Source organism: Bipolaris maydis, assembly GCF_028858645.1.
Source record: "Bipolaris maydis strain C4 unplaced genomic scaffold PSV08scaffold_10, whole genome shotgun sequence".
Taxonomy (NCBI): domain Eukaryota; kingdom Fungi; phylum Ascomycota; class Dothideomycetes; order Pleosporales; family Pleosporaceae; genus Bipolaris; species Bipolaris maydis.
Genome location: NW_027093866.1, coordinates 1,472,534 through 1,487,754, shown reverse-complemented (window position 1 = coordinate 1,487,754; position 15,221 = coordinate 1,472,534). Strand labels below are relative to the sequence as shown.

The 15,221-nt window shown below is 52.1% G+C and overlaps 4 protein-coding genes across 4 annotated transcripts; 3 read left to right on the top strand and 1 right to left on the bottom strand.

The window, feature by feature from the left end:
• Nucleotides 1-841: 841 nt before the first annotated feature.
• PSV08DRAFT_377898 (uncharacterized protein) lies at nucleotides 842-4,233 on the top strand (the record flags this gene model as incomplete). The annotated part of the gene is made up of 1 exon (XM_014227549.2): nucleotides 842-4,233. Exon 1 carries the CDS (start codon nucleotides 892-894, stop codon nucleotides 4,231-4,233), a length of 3,342 nt encoding a protein of 1,113 aa, XP_014083024.1. The 5' UTR covers nucleotides 842-891.
• Nucleotides 4,234-4,682: 449 nt separating this feature from the next.
• PSV08DRAFT_7182 (uncharacterized protein) lies at nucleotides 4,683-5,232 on the top strand. The gene has a single exon (XM_066093985.1). The coding sequence runs from the start codon at nucleotides 4,782-4,784 to the stop codon at nucleotides 5,076-5,078; it is 297 nt and encodes a 98-aa protein (XP_065948839.1). The 5' UTR covers nucleotides 4,683-4,781; the 3' UTR covers nucleotides 5,079-5,232.
• Nucleotides 5,233-9,362: 4,130 nt separating this feature from the next.
• Nucleotides 9,363-9,788, bottom strand: PSV08DRAFT_315610 (uncharacterized protein; the record flags this gene model as incomplete). The annotated part of the gene is made up of 1 exon (XM_066092664.1): nucleotides 9,363-9,788. A coding segment is annotated over exon 1 (295 nt), but the record flags the coding sequence as incomplete, so codon positions are not given.
• A 909-nt stretch (nucleotides 9,789-10,697) lies between these two features.
• On the top strand, nucleotides 10,698-13,996 carry PSV08DRAFT_183749 (P-loop containing nucleoside triphosphate hydrolase protein; the record flags this gene model as incomplete). Its single annotated transcript, XM_066091899.1, has 2 exons — nucleotides 10,698-10,956; nucleotides 11,019-13,996. 2 exons carry the CDS (start codon nucleotides 10,698-10,700, stop codon nucleotides 13,994-13,996), a joined length of 3,237 nt encoding a protein of 1,078 aa, XP_065948837.1.
• Nucleotides 13,997-15,221: the final 1,225 nt, after the last annotated feature.

Here is a 15,221-nt window from a genome sequence, read left to right as displayed (position 1 = left end):
TGCGGCTTGTCTGTTCCTGGCTGCCTGGCTGGCCCACCGCGCTGCCGCTGCCCGCGGCCCTGCCCACGGGCCTGCCCATATACATAGTAGTCCGAGTACCTCGCAACAAGCCTGCCCTAGAGTACACACAGCCTGCCCGCTCCTTAGCTGCTAGCATTGCTTCCTTAGTCCGCCCTGCACTACCCGCTAGAGCGAGCAAAACAATTACACCCACACACGACATTACTCTACCACACACCCCCCGACTCCTCACTCGACGACCACCTCATCACCCGCCGGCCACCTGCCACCCTACTCCTCTTTCTCTCCATCTCTCTCCACCCCGCCCAATCCCCTCTCGGCATCCGCTGCTGCAGCTGCCCGTCCTTCTCCGCACATCATCCCACCGCGTTTTTAACGAGCCTGGTGCGCCCGCCCTGGTCTGCCGAATCGCTTGCTGCAAAAAAACCCAACCGCCCCCCACGACTGCTCCGGAGTACTTCAGATCGCACAGTATCCATGCAACGTGCATGCAAGGCCGTCTCCAAGTAATCCCAGCTGACCTCCGCCTGCACCTCGCGCAGCGCGCGCTTCCTCGTCCAAACTCGTCATAGCCAAACCCATTCTGTCAGTCTCACGATGCGATCCAGTTCCTAGCTTGAGCTCTGCAAAAAAAAGGACCCAGCAGGCTGTTGATCCTATCTGCTTTTATTCCCCAGTGGCGCCCGCCCGCCTTGACACTCCCTCCACACATCCACACACTCACACTCCCGCACATACACACACACCCTCCTACTCCAACTCCTACTCCTCATCCTCCTCTCACCAATTGTCCGCGCCATGAAGGTTTACTAGCACGCCCCGACATCAGCCTTTTGCTCTCTCTCTCTCACACACACACATCCCGCCACCATGTCACTACTCCACGACTCTTATGCGCGCCCGCGCATACCCTCGCCTTCGCCTAGTTACGCTCGCGCCATTAGCATTTCCGCCCGTGGCAGCCCGGCCCTTACTGCCTCTTGCCTCAATGGCTCCCTCCAGTCAACCCCAGAAGGCATGGTTCCCATCTCGTCATCGCTGCCAGCCATTCCCTCCTACACACTACCAGAGCCGTTACTCCATCCTCCGGTCCAGTCGCAGCCAACTTCCTCGCCATCGGCCATGGCGGAAGCCCTAGGCAAGGGACCAGGCCTGATTCGACGAGTTAGCCGGGGCGCCCAGGGTATCCCGCATCGCTTCCGCCGCGGCAACTCGACTGCTCAACGCGACAAGAGCTCTGGTCCCGTTATTATGCGCCGCCGCAGCGACAGCAGGACTGCCGCCGACGGCGACACAGGCATCTCCGACTTTGACGCTTTCGAGGAAGAGGAGGCCATTGAAGATTCATATGAGCCCATCCACGGGCTTGGCATCACCGGCCCTTCGCCCAGCTTCAGCTCAATACCCGACACTGCTGTCGTAGCCCCCGTACGCAACTCGCGCCTCGAGCAAGGCACCGTTTTGAAGAAAGTTACCAAAAAGGAAAAGAAGGAAATCAACCTACGTCTGGACCTGGAATCCGCAAAAGTCTTCTGGGACACGTCAAGACCGTCAAAGGCCTTTTACATTGATGATGTAAAGGAAATCCGCTCCGGCCCAGAAGCAAAGCACTATCGCGAAGAGTGCGGAGTATCGGAAAACTATGCACCATACTGGTTCACTATTGTATACACCGACACAACTCGATCAAAGGGCCGGATACGAACCATGCACCTCATCGCACCCGATGTCGGTGTCTTCAACATGTGGACCCAGACACTCGAATCCGTGTCGCGTAACCGCATCGACCTTATGGCTGGTCTCATGGGCTTTGCCGACAAGAGTGCCAAGCTTGTGTGGCAACGCGCAATGAAGAAGCGCAGTGAAGGCGAAGAGTCCCTCGACTTTCCCAGCATTGTCGAGTTGTGCCGGAGCTTGCACATCAACTGCAGCGAGGCCACTCTTCTCATCTACTTCCAAAAGGCCGACAACCAGTCCACTGGAAAACTCAACCAACACCAATTTCTATCCTTTGTCAGGCGCCTAAAAGAGCGCAAGGACATCAAGATGATTTACAAGTCCCTGACATCAGGCTCCAAAATCGAGATGGACAAGGTTACCTTCTTCTCCTTTCTCCAACAAGAACAGGGTGTCGATGTCAATGCAGACCTCGAGTACTGGACCAACACATTTGAGCGCTTCGCACGTGCCACCAAGCCTCGAGCGCCTGCCACACCTGTCGAGGGTGGTGACATTCCTCTGCCTCTGGCCATGAACTTCTCGGCTTTCCAGACGTTCCTCACATCTGCCGCAAACTCTATTCTCCGCCCAGTTGGACGCCAGCAAAAACTCGATCGACCATTGAACGAGTACTACATCTCTAGCTCTCACAACACCTACCTCTTGGGCCGCCAGGTAGCTGGTGAATCTAGCACAGAGGCATACATTACTGCACTCCAAAAGGGCTGCCGATGCCTCGAGATTGACTGTTGGGACGGGGCAGACAACGTCCCCGTCGTCATGCACGGCCGCACTCTAACCAAGAGCATTCTCTTCCAAGACACCATCAAGGTCATCAACAAATACGCCTTTACCGAGTCGCCATACCCCGTCATCCTATCGCTCGAGGTTCACTGCTCACCAGTTCAACAGTCGGCCATGGTCAAGATTATGATGCAAGAGTTTGGCGACAAGCTAGTGCTTCAACCCCTGGACTTTGAGTCGCAGACCCTGCCTAGCCCTGAGGAGCTCAAGCACCGCATACTCATCAAGGTAAAGGGTGCTGCTGGCGATGAGTTCGACACCAGAGCGCTCATTGGCGAAATCACCTCACGAAGGCAGCGCAGCTTCAGCTCGCCATGGTCACGACCCGTCATCATGAACGACAATGCTATCCCAAACTCGCCCCTTCTGTCAAGCCCGCCTTCGATGAGCCCGCCGGAACGGTCGGCAACCTTTTGGGCAACCCCTCGAACTTCAAACAACACGCTACCCACCTCAACAGCTGTAAGTTCGGCAGAAGACAGTGACAGCCCAAATGCAACTGCCGCAGAAGCTGCCGAGGTGGTGGATGACCGAAGCAAGCCGAAGAAAACCAAGACAAGCAACATCACCAAGGAGCTAGGAAGCCTCGGAGTCTATACCCGCGGTGTCAAGTTTACCGACTTTGGCGGCATGGAAGCCAACACCTTCAACCATGTCTTCTCCATCAATGAGCGCGCCTTTGACAAGCTCACCAAGCCTGGAGCACGCGAGAAGCACCTACTCGAAGACCACAACATGCGCTGCCTCATGCGCGTATACCCGCACGCCTTCCGCATCAACTCGTCAAACTTTGATCCTCTCAAGTTCTGGCGTCGCGGTGTGCAGATGGCTGCTCTGAACTGGCAGACGTACGACCTTGGCCAACAGCTGAATGAGGCCATGTTCGCTGGTGGAAACGACCGCACTGGCTACGTCCTCAAGCCGGCGGCACTTCGCCTCGAGTCACAAACACCAGTTGTTGGTCACCGCAAGGCGCCCAAGAAGCAAGTCAAGTTTACCGTACAAATCATCTCGGCTCAACAGCTGCCTCGCCCGCGAGGTCTCGGGCAAGAGGCCAACATCAACCCATACGTCGAGTTTGAAATGTACTGCGCTGAGGACATGGGTGCAAATGCTACAGGCATTGGCGGCCAAGACGCATCAGCCCGCAACGGTCACTCGGGTATTGGAAACCCTCTGCGCAAGAGGACCCGCATTGTTGAGGGCAACGGCTATAACCCCGAATTCGGCAACGAAATTGACATGACAGTGACAACAAGATACCCCAGCCTCGTATTCGTACGCTGGACTGTCTGGAATTCGCTTGATGCACGGACCACGAATCACGCGCCACTTGCTACCTTCACAGCCAAACTAAGCAGCATTCAGCAAGGCTATCGTCACCTTCCTCTCTACGACAGCAACGGCGAGCAGTACTTGTTCTCGACCCTCTTCTGCAAGATCAAGAAGCAGGATATTGTCGATGCACCCGAAGTCTCGAGCGGCACTTCGCGCGGGTCCTCGATTGACCCTGGCAGCCCCCTCCAGGAGCCCACCAACACCAAAGCGAGCCGCAGCTTCGTCAGACGCTTGATCAGCCGTGCACCTAGTGAACGCAGGAGGCGCAAAGAAGAGCTGCACCGCACAGGAAGCGAGTCACGCGAATCTGACCTAGACCCCATTAGTCGCTCAAGCACAATGGAGCGATAGCCCAAGCTCCAGATACCGCCTCACTCTGGGTGTGCAGCTGACAGTGTCGCCACGCATATCTGTAAGCACGAGTTCCTCGGCTGCAGGTGGTGCACCATACAACTAGCAGCATGTTGTTCACCCCACATGTACTCATATTTGGCCGTGCGCCGGTTTCTTACTCTTCCAAGAAACCTGACGCCATGACATGGGGCCACGGCTATGTGTCCCGCACCTTAACCCTAAACACGGATACGCGGAACAAAAGCTAAGAAAATCTCGGGCAACGGCACCATGCGTATGCTCTCGCTACCGACAACTATCGGATATCCAACAGAATCGCAATTACTACTGCTCGGCCTAGCAAACATCGCTTTGCACAAAAAAACAAACAAAAAGTTATCCTTGATTCTCAGTCTGGTCCTGGGCGTCGATCGCTTTCATCCTTGCCGTGTGTATTCGATTCCACCATATACCCTTTTTTTCGCGACAACCTTTTTATTTCTTTTGATTGTTTTTTTTCGGGACCGGAAACATTGGCGTAGGTGAACAATCATAGGGAAACTATCATGGTTTGCCGGCGAGCAACCGTTTTTGCATATTGGCGATATCCCCATAGACTTCTTTTTTTCTTTTTTTTGGAAGGGCTTCATTGCTCGAGTAACCACCTCCTGTACAAACCTTTTCTTCTCTTCTCTTCTCATTCGTCTTCTTATTCTTACCAATACTTGTTTCGTTTTCTCTCTGTAGCCATAGTGGGCTTGACGACTTTACGATGTAGCTTATTCTGGCATAGCCTAGTTAGCAATTCTGTAGGGCAGGATTCCACATTTTTTCTTCATTTTCATAAGCGCTTCAACCGTTGATTCTTCGGTGCCCGCTTTTTTCGTTCTTCAACTTTTTTTTCCGTCCGCGTGGTTTTTAATTGGAACCTCTTTTTCCCACTTCCTTTCTGTCCTTGTCGACTCACAACTCAACACATATGGGGCCGGGCCCAACAAAAAAAAAGCTAGGAAGTCAAGGGCGGTGTGTAACCATTTGTTGAGAATATCTCTTTGCATTCTTGTCTGTTGTTCTATTGGTAATATTTGTGTGTGTGTCTTTGCGCTCATCATTTTTTTTCCTTTGTTCGGTTGGGTATGTATGTATAGAAGGATTTCGAAAGTGGGCTTGTGAGGCGGCGGTGGGGGGGGGAACAGGCGCAAACGGAAAGGATACTCGGCTGACCTCAAGGGGTTTCTTCGGCATCGGTTCCAGTTATATCAAGGGACCGGCGGGGACCGGGGCGGGGGTTTACAAGCAAAGGAAAACACGGTATTCGAAGTCGAACCGTTTGGGAACAAAGAAAGTTGATACCAAACTTTTTTTTTTCTTTCCGGATTTTTTTTCCCTTAATAACCCCCGAAAGAAGGCATGAAAAAAAACTACACTCTAATAGAAATGACAAATACGACTTATTTTCGAGCGTCTGAGGAAATCATACAAAAGATTCCTGCGCTGATCCATGCATATAACCGCCTCCTCTCTTCTTCCACTCATCGCGTGCACGTACCTCTCTTCGTACCTTTCCCGCCCGCCCCATGTAAATTTTACGCCCGCCTCGGACTTCGCAAACAATAAAGCCGGAAGAGGGGAAAGCGGGGGGTAAAACGAAAGGCCCCCCAAGAAACAGCACGCTCTAACCAAAACACCGCGACATGGGCGGGGGGGGGGGGGGGGGGGAAAGGGGATATCGGAGCCTCACAAAAAAGATTAAACAAAGTCAATTGCATCACATCCTCACATATCCGGACCCATTCCCTCGGGGTTGGTGGAGAAGGATCTCCCATACCACGCAACGATTACACCTCCACCACACACGTGTATTGCACGCGAGCGGGAAAATCCCGCCTCATTTTTTTCCCCGCTCTCTCTATCTCTCTCGTATCGGACCCGGATTAAACAAACGTAGCACACACATCACACATAGACTAACACGACACTAAAAAAAAAAAACTGGTCTAGCTAACTAATACTACTAACACCCCGCCCAAAGAAAAAAGAAAAACTTTGCCCCCCCCCCCCCCCCCACGTAGCATGTAAAGAGTAAACATGTGCCATATGTGCAATGTCAAACCAAGTCCATACGCGACATGCGGGAGCCCCCCCCCCCCCCCAAAGAAAAAAGGCGCACGTAAACAAAAAAAAAACTGCCGGCTTTTTTTCTCTTCTCTTTACGCTCCACGATTTTCTCACTCTTTGGTAAGCAGCCCTTTTGTGCCGGGGTTAGAAAGTATGATTGGGGGGTTGGGGGTTTGCCTCTTCCCCACCCCCAGCAAGATGCGGGCGGGGGAAGCGTATAGGATATACAGCATACGCTTCATTTTCTTTTCTCTCTCTCTCTCTCTTTTCTTTTCTTTTCGTCCTCGATTGGTTAGAGGAAAGAGGAGGTGAAGAAGGGGGGAAAGGACGATGAGTGGGAAAGCGAGACAAGGGAAGGGAAGGGGGGGAGGGGAGAGGGGATGCGGACGAGGTTCCCCGCATTTTTGGGCAGGGCAAGGGGGGGGGACGGGCGATTGAGGGAATTTGGGCTTGTATGCGAAGGGCTACGCGAGGTTTGATGTCTGGGGGGGGGGGGGGGGGGGGGATTATGTTTGGATGCGGTATTTTTTGGTTACCGGGGGTAAGGAAGAGAGAGAGAGAGATTGAATACGCTATTCGATCAATCGATGAATTGCATGTTCCCAGCATGCAGTTTACGTGGCATGATACCAAGTTAATTGATGTAATCGTAATGTCAACATTAAAACACAAACCCTCCATCTCTTCTCATCCCTTCCCTGCACTGTAAAAGAAAAGAAAAGAAAAAGTAGTGAACCAGAAGAGAGAGAGACACACAAGAAAATCCACCATCATCTAATGCAATTCCTCCGGAATTCCCGTATCCACAATATCGAAAAGTGAACTGGTTTCCTCAATACCAATAACAAGATTCTTTTTCCTCCCATCAAAACAAGAAGAGAGGAGGCTGTCGGACGATCTGGGACCCATGCTTGTGTCCCCCGCGCGCGCGCCCGCGTTCCCGCGCAACGCAAGTTCGAGGTTGGGACTAGCTGGGGCGCGGGAACGACCCGGACGGACACGGGGCGCAGCGGGTAAGGTTCAAGCACGCGCGTGCGCACGCGCGGGGGTGCGTGGCAAAGAGGAGAAAAAAGATAGCAGCGCAATAGAAAAGTGAGGTAAGCTCGACTTCCTTTTCCAGCCCGTTCAATGGGCCCATTCTAGGCTTGCGGAGGGCGAGTCGGACGGCGCTGGCTGGACTTGGGTCTATTTGGAATATTTCCCCTTTTTTTCAATCTTCTTTTTTTACCTCGTTCAACAGATTGTTTTGGATTTGGCATTCTGCTTCTTCAACTTCCAATAGTTGCTGGTGCCAAGTGTGTCGTGTGCTTTCTCAATGGTAGTCGCGGGCGCGTACTTAGGATACTCCGAAGATGCGGAGAAGAGAAAATATGCTTGCGCACATTTCAAGCAAACCCATGTAAACACCACGACCTCAGCACAGCCAAAAAGCCATTCCAATATTGCTCCTACGGTCTATGCTCAAACTCCGCCTTCACTGATGTCGTGCGACCATGCTCGGATATACCGCGGCTGTGCTTCTTGTCCATGTTCTCACCAATCGCAACACCCCGGTCCGCCCGTCTCACGTCTTCGTGCTCCTCTTTTTTTGGGGGTTTGCTCTCACTAATACTGCACCTGAAGCGCGAGGCCGTCTCACCCAATCGTGAATTACTACGGAGCAAACAGCATCTTTTTTTGTATGCATGTATCCTATATTTACCGAGTCATGGCCGGCAGCAGCCGATGTCAAAGCGAGATAATCACACTTGCTTGGTCTGCGCCTTGCAGCTGCATGCCCCGCTTTCTCAGCTTCTTGCTCGGCGGGAATATGTTGCACAGCATGCGCGCAATACGGAGCGCACGGTGGGCGTTGCGTAAGCGGGCGAAGGCATTAGCCGTGTTGGTAGGGATAGCGATGCAATCATCCCCTCTCGCCCTTTTCCTTTCTCTTTCTTTGCTACCGACCAGAGTCGATACATTATCCTCGTATATTTTCCTTCCCATTGCTAGCAATTAGGCAGCATTGGCAATAAGGTGGTGCTCACTGCCCAGTCTGACTGCCAGGCTCCGATCAAAGACAGAGAAAGAAGAAGGCTGCCTGAAATGACATGCAGCCATTTCGGCAACAGGGCCGGACCTCTCACAAACATGCATGCTGTAGGAATAGGCAATGCAGTCTTGTGCCTTGCGTCCTGCGTGCTGCGTGACATCGAAATAGGCCCGAATAGCTCCCCATCTCTGGCTACGTGTTACCGCCTGCATGGCAGCAGAGGCTGAAAATGGATGTGGCTGCACAAGAACCTTCTAAGCTTTCGGATCGGACTTGTACTACTGACCTCGATCGGTAGAGAGCATGCCGTGATAGTATGCCATAAGCTGAATTTCCATTTTGATTGCTGCTCGCAGTAGTTTCAAAGCCAAGATGGTCATGTGTTTATCTCGCTTCATGTCTTTGTCTGCCGGTGGCTCAAAGATGGGAGATATTGGCGCTAGTGAAGTGTGAGGCTGCAACACATCTACAGTACTATTCCTATATTAGACGTCATGCCACGGTGAATGGGGCTGGATATCCAACAGTATCCAGTTGCTCTGCATGGCCATACCGATCCACCTGCCCAAACTGCGGAGATGGACATGTGCGACATACCAAGTGTTTCGCAGTACGACAACCGAGACAGGGTGCGCCATGCGAACCTGCATGGAATCAGACGCTGAGCAACGTGGTCCCAATTGTGGGGGTTGCATATGGGCTGATAGCCGATCGCATGTCAGCATCATGGTCCTATGGCGAGAGATTCTGGCTTTTGCAAATGCAGTGGCCTGCATGGTGCTAAATGCACGGCGTTGTCGTCTGACATTTTGCAAAAACGGCTCCAACTTCCCCCACACTTGTGTCAACGACGTATGCTGTGCTGCGAAGTTATAGTGGAAATGCATATGCACAGGCAAACGCACTCAAGTACAAACCTGTTTTGTGCGAATCTGATCATCATGATGGGACAGCTGACAGACTGCACATTGTGAGCTGGACACAATATATGGAATTGTCGCTAACAGTAGATGCACAAGGCAGCCGTTGACGAGTTGCATATGCAACAATGTGATCAAGTTGAATCGCACTCTGTGTATAGTGGCAGCTGATGCTGAGGCTTAGTATTGCTCTCGCTGTGACAAGCAGGCAGACAAGCGGGCAGACCAGTAGGCAGACCGGCAGGCAGCCCAAGGCGAGAACGCTGATGTCGACGGGATTGCACCGATAACAGAATATAGCCACCACACTAGCTGCCAACACCCTGAAAAGTATCAACAATGAGCCATGTGAGGACTTAGATCCAATTGATGACATGCTCTCTTGATACCGAAAGACGCGACCGCAAATGAATGGGGGTTGAAAAGTGGCTGAGACAATGCGCCGCCATACATGGAATAAAAGAAAATCGACCATGATAAGATGGGTAAATTGGAATGCCCATCTGCCTTGTCCGGGTTACAGCCGTCGTGTAGTGTTCAACAAGTCCGAGTATCAGGATGGGCCGAAGAGACATGAAGACGTTTGGTTGCCAACCGCCATTTCTTCTTTTAAATGGAGACCAAACCCATGGTTTATACTTACACAAACCTTGGTAAGAGGATGTGTAGAAGACGGTCTCTTACCCAGGCATTCTTCCAAGGACAGTGTCAAGGGTAGACGGTGCGAATAGCTTGCACCACAGGCGTGTAAGGTGTAGCGAACACACGAACGTTGATGGATCCTAGATTATGGCCAGTCTTGCATGTGCTTTGTGAGATTTTTCATTTGCACCAATGGGCCTCGATGCATGGCTACAGTGGCTGTCAATGACGTGTGTGGGGCAACTGAACGGTTGCTGGCGATGATGATCTTTCTGCTGAGCTCTTGAAAGCTCACATGTCCTTGAATTGAAAATTTATGATTGCGTAGAGGGATGCGTTCTGGTGTTTGCACATGCAGTGCTTGATGTGAAGAAGGTACAGTGTTGGGAGTGGGTATCAAGGCAACCGTGGGAGAGAGCCCGCGCCAAGGACAATCTGCTCCGACATCCCGACCCCGCTGGACTTTGTTTCAACACAATCTTTGTCCGCCACAATCCATCTACACTCAGTCGCAAACCCACACGCGCAACGTCAAGGCCTTGTCACGCTGGCAATGGTGTGAGCAGAAGAGACAGACATATTCTCAGCTTCTGCTGTCCACCAACAACATCAACATCACCCACTACCACGACCTCGAAACTTTGCACTCGCTCCCACGAATTTCAGGCCCAACCGGGGGTGAGTGAGGCCTCGAGCGCCACACGACTTAAATTCTACTACGGCCCGAGACCACGACGAAGACGACGAAACCAACGACAACGACTGCGAATATGGAGGGCGCCTTCACGCACATGGGCAACCACCTGGTGTCAGACTCGGCGGCCACAATCAACGCTGGCGACGTAGATGAGGGCATTCTGGACGGCGACCTCTCCCGCGGCCAGCTTTCGCGCAGGCGTCGCGCTGATGATGACGAAGAGTATGATGACGATGACGCTGAGAGCATGGCCAGTATGCCGGTAGGCGGCCGAGGGGGCCAGTCGGCCATGCGTGCGGAGGATGCGGAGGTTGAGCTGCCGGCCCATGCGTGTACGTAGGAAGGAAGTGGGCGGGCACAACCAAAGGCTATACTGACTGACCGGTTGCTTTAGGCGCGTACTGTGGCATCCACAACGCCGGGAGCGTCGTCAAGTGTCTGGCCTGCAGCAAGTGGTTCTGCAGTGCCCGTGGCAACTCGTCGTCGTCGCACATCATCAACCATCTGGTCCGCGCCCGCCACAAGGAAGTCCAGTTGCATCCCGCCTCTTCGCTTGGCGACACAACACTCGAATGCTACAACTGCGGTACCAAGAATGTCTTCCTGTTGGGTTTCATCCCCGCAAAGTCGGACACGGTCGTTGTACTGCTCTGTCGCCAGCCATGCGCCGCTATGCCCTCGCAGAAAGACATGAACTGGGACACGTCACGCTGGCAACCCCTCATTGAAGACCGTTCCTTTCTTCCTTGGCTTGTTCCTCCCCCAACCGACCAGGAGCAGCTCCGCGCTCGCCATCTGAGTCCCCAGACCATTGCAAAGCTCGAGGAGCTGTGGAAGGACGACGCCAATGCTACAATCGCTGACCTCGAAAAGGGCGCCGGTCAAGAGGAGGTTATCGCTAAGGTCTTGCTTCGATACGATGACGCCTACCAGTACCAGAATGTCTTTGGCCCCCTGGTGAAGATTGAGGCCGATTACGACCGAAAGCTCAAGGAATCACAGTCGCAGGATAACTTGGTCGTGCGCTGGGACATGGCCCTAAACAACAAGCACACTGCTAGCTTCATCCTCCCAAAGCTTGAACTAGGCGATGTCAAGCTCGCAGTCGGTGATGAGATGCGACTGCGCTATACTGGAGAGCTCCGGCCGCACTGGGAAGGCGTCGGATATGTCATCAAGATCCCGAACAATCAGTCCGACGAGGTCACCATCGAACTGCGCACCAAGGGCGACCACAAGTCAGTTCCTACCGAGTGTACTCACAACTTCAGTGCCGACTATGTCTGGAAAGCTACCTCCTTTGACCGTATGCAGCATGCTATGAAGACATTTGCTATTGATGAGATGAGTGTTTCTGGTTACATCTTCCACCGTCTGCTTGGTCACGAAGTGGCAGCAGCCCCTATGAAGGTTACGATCCCCCGCAAGTTCAGCGTCCCAGGTCTTCCGGAGCTTAACAACAGTCAAAACAATGCTGTAAAGAGCGTCCTCCAGAAGCCGCTCAGTCTGATTCAAGGCCCTCCTGGTACCGGAAAGACTGTCACGTCCGCCACCATCATCTATCATCTTTGCAAGATCAGCGGTAGTCAGGTCCTGGTTTGTGCACCCTCCAACGTTGCCGTCGATCAGCTGTGCGAGCGTATTCACCTTACTGGTCTCAAGACAGTCCGTGTGACCGCAAAGTCTAGGGAGGATGTCGAGTCTCCAGTTGGTTTCCTGTCTCTCCATGAGCAAGTCCGCATGAACGACACCAACGTCGAGCTCAACAAGTTGAACCAGCTGAAGAACGATGTGGGCGAGCTCTCAAGCCAGGACGAAAAGAAGTTTAAGCAGCTCACTCGTGCAGCCGAGCGTGAGATCCTGAATGCAGCCGACGTCATCTGCTGCACCTGTGTCGGTGCCGGTGATCCTCGTCTATCCAAGATGAAGTTTCGCACTGTACTTATCGACGAATCGACACAGTCTGCAGAGCCAGAGTGCATGATTCCCTTGGTCCTGGGATGTAAGCAGGTCGTGTTGGTTGGTGACCACCAGCAACTTGGACCCGTCATCATGAACAAGAAGGCCGCAACAGCTGGTCTTAACCAATCTTTGTTCGAGCGTCTCGTCATTCTCGGATGCTCTCCCATCCGACTCCAGGTCCAGTACCGTATGCACCCGTGTCTGTCCGAGTTTCCATCCAACATGTTCTACGAAGGCTCTCTCCAGAACGGTGTCACAATGCAAGAGCGTATCCGCCGCGATGTCGACTTCCCCTGGCCAGTTGTTGATAGCCCAATGATGTTCTGGTCAAACCTTGGTGCTGAGGAAATCTCGGCTTCTGGAACCTCCTACCTCAACCGGACCGAAGCCCAGAATGTCGAAAAGATTGTGACCCGCTTCTTCAAGGCAGGCGTTCAGCCCAGCGATATTGGTATCATCACTCCATACGAGGGCCAGCGCAGTTACGTTGTCAGTTCCATGCAGGCAACGGGCAGCTTCAAGAAAGAGAACTACAAGGAGGTCGAGGTTGCATCCGTCGACGCTTTCCAGGGTCGTGAGAAAGATTTCATCATCTTGTCCTGTGTACGTTCCAATGATCACCAGGGTATCGGTTTCTTGAGTGATCCTCGTCGCCTCAACGTTGCCCTCACTCGTGCCAAGTACGGTCTCGTCATTCTTGGTAACCCCAAGGTCTTATCCAAGCACCCACTGTGGCACTACCTTCTTCTTCATTTCAAGGAGCGCAACTGTCTCGTTGAAGGTCCCTTGACCAACCTACAGGTGTCACTTCTCCAATTCAGCCGCCCCAAGCAGACATATCGCGGGCCTCAACGCTACCAGATGGCCTACCAGCACGCCAACGCTATGACCTCTGGTCGTCAGCCAGGCTTCAATGGTAACAAGCCTCGTCAAGAGTACAATGACAACGGCTCCATTGTGGGCTACATCCCAGACGATGTCTCTTCTGTCCACTCTTCTGCCCTTGGCGGTGTTGGTGTTCCTTCCAACTATCCCCCCATGTTCTCTAACTTTCAAGAGTCCTGGCCCCTACCTGGCCGTCCTAACGGCAAGGGCAAGAATGGCGCTCCTCAAAGTGTTGCTGGTGAATCCATTGCAGCTAGTGAGCTCACAGATACCCGTAGCGATGCGCCTGGTGGCATTAGTCTTTCTGGTCTGAGTCTGAACGACTACAACAAGCCCACCTCACTCAGCCAGTCAGACCGACTTAATCGATTTGTGGAATCGACTCGCCAGGGTCCAAACGTCGGTACTGGCTTCGGTGCTGGTCGTGGGTTGCGTGGTGCACTTGGCGGCTTTGAAGACGATGATGCTCGTAGTGTTTCCACTGCTTTTGCCAGTCAGATTGGCACCGGTAATGGCTATGACTGATCTCGCCTCTCTGATATAGTGGTAACATACCCTACTACTACTCTTACACGTTTTGGCTGCGAGCCTCTCTCCTTCACCCGAACGAGCAACATACCGGATTCATCACCGGTCGTCTGACCTAGGACATGCTCTGTCGGCAGAACCAGAGCAGGCGACCTCCAGTGCGTTGGCACTGATATTGATATTAGGTCCAGTCCGTACTGCAGCTTGTGTCGGCTCTTCCGGACAGCATACCGCCATACCTGCGGCAATCCGTCAGTAGCACGTAATCGCATCTCAACCATATACGAGGTTTAAATCCGCCGTATCCCCCGGATTAAGTCCATATGAATGATGCGTCAAGATGAAGTGCACAAGGGAGTAAGCCCAACTGCAGCCCGGAAGAGCTGAGCATCAAACACAAAAGAATTGGGCATTTCTTTTTACCATTTCTCACATTCCTTTCTTTTATCCCCTCCGCATAGGGGTGCTTGACTTGTACACAATTGTTTGAAGAAAAAAGGTGAGAGGAAAACCATACTCCAGTTTAGCTTTTTGAGTTTTAGAAGAGAATTTAAACTATGCTTGTTTTCAAATTGTGTTTACTACCCCATGATCGATACATATACGTGACTTGTATTTGGCTTTCACAGGGAACTGTTGCCCTTCTTCGATTCCTGTTTTCCCATAGCACAAGGCTTAATAACTATAGGTTACCTTTTTCATCAAGATTTTTTTGTATTTTCACCAATACTGCTAGCCACTAACCGAGCCTCCCCCCTGCTTTCCTCCCGACATATACGTATACAGACCTTGCTAAGCAAATGTCCCCCCCCCCCCCCCCCCAAAAAAAAAGACGCAGCAAAAAGCTCAAACAATACTCCTCTTATCAGTTGTTGTTTCTGTTCTCTTCTCATCTTTCTGCATACACTGTACATGGAAGCATGACTAAAAAAAATTCACTTCTACTCAACCTTGTCCTTTTACATAAAAAACTCAGTCTTAGACTTCCTTTTCACAGAGTGAGAAACGAGGATCTCCGCTACATCTCGTGATGGGAATTGATGAGGTATCCAAGGAATCATTTTCTGTCTTTTTTTTCAATTAATGGAAAAAAAAAAAGAACTAGGCATGTATGCAGACATAGGGATACAAGTTAGAAGCGAGGAAAGAGGAGAAAAGGAATTGGCAAGTAGACTTCCAAGTACTCTAGTCTTTATTTTTATTTTTCAAGAAAAAAGGACAA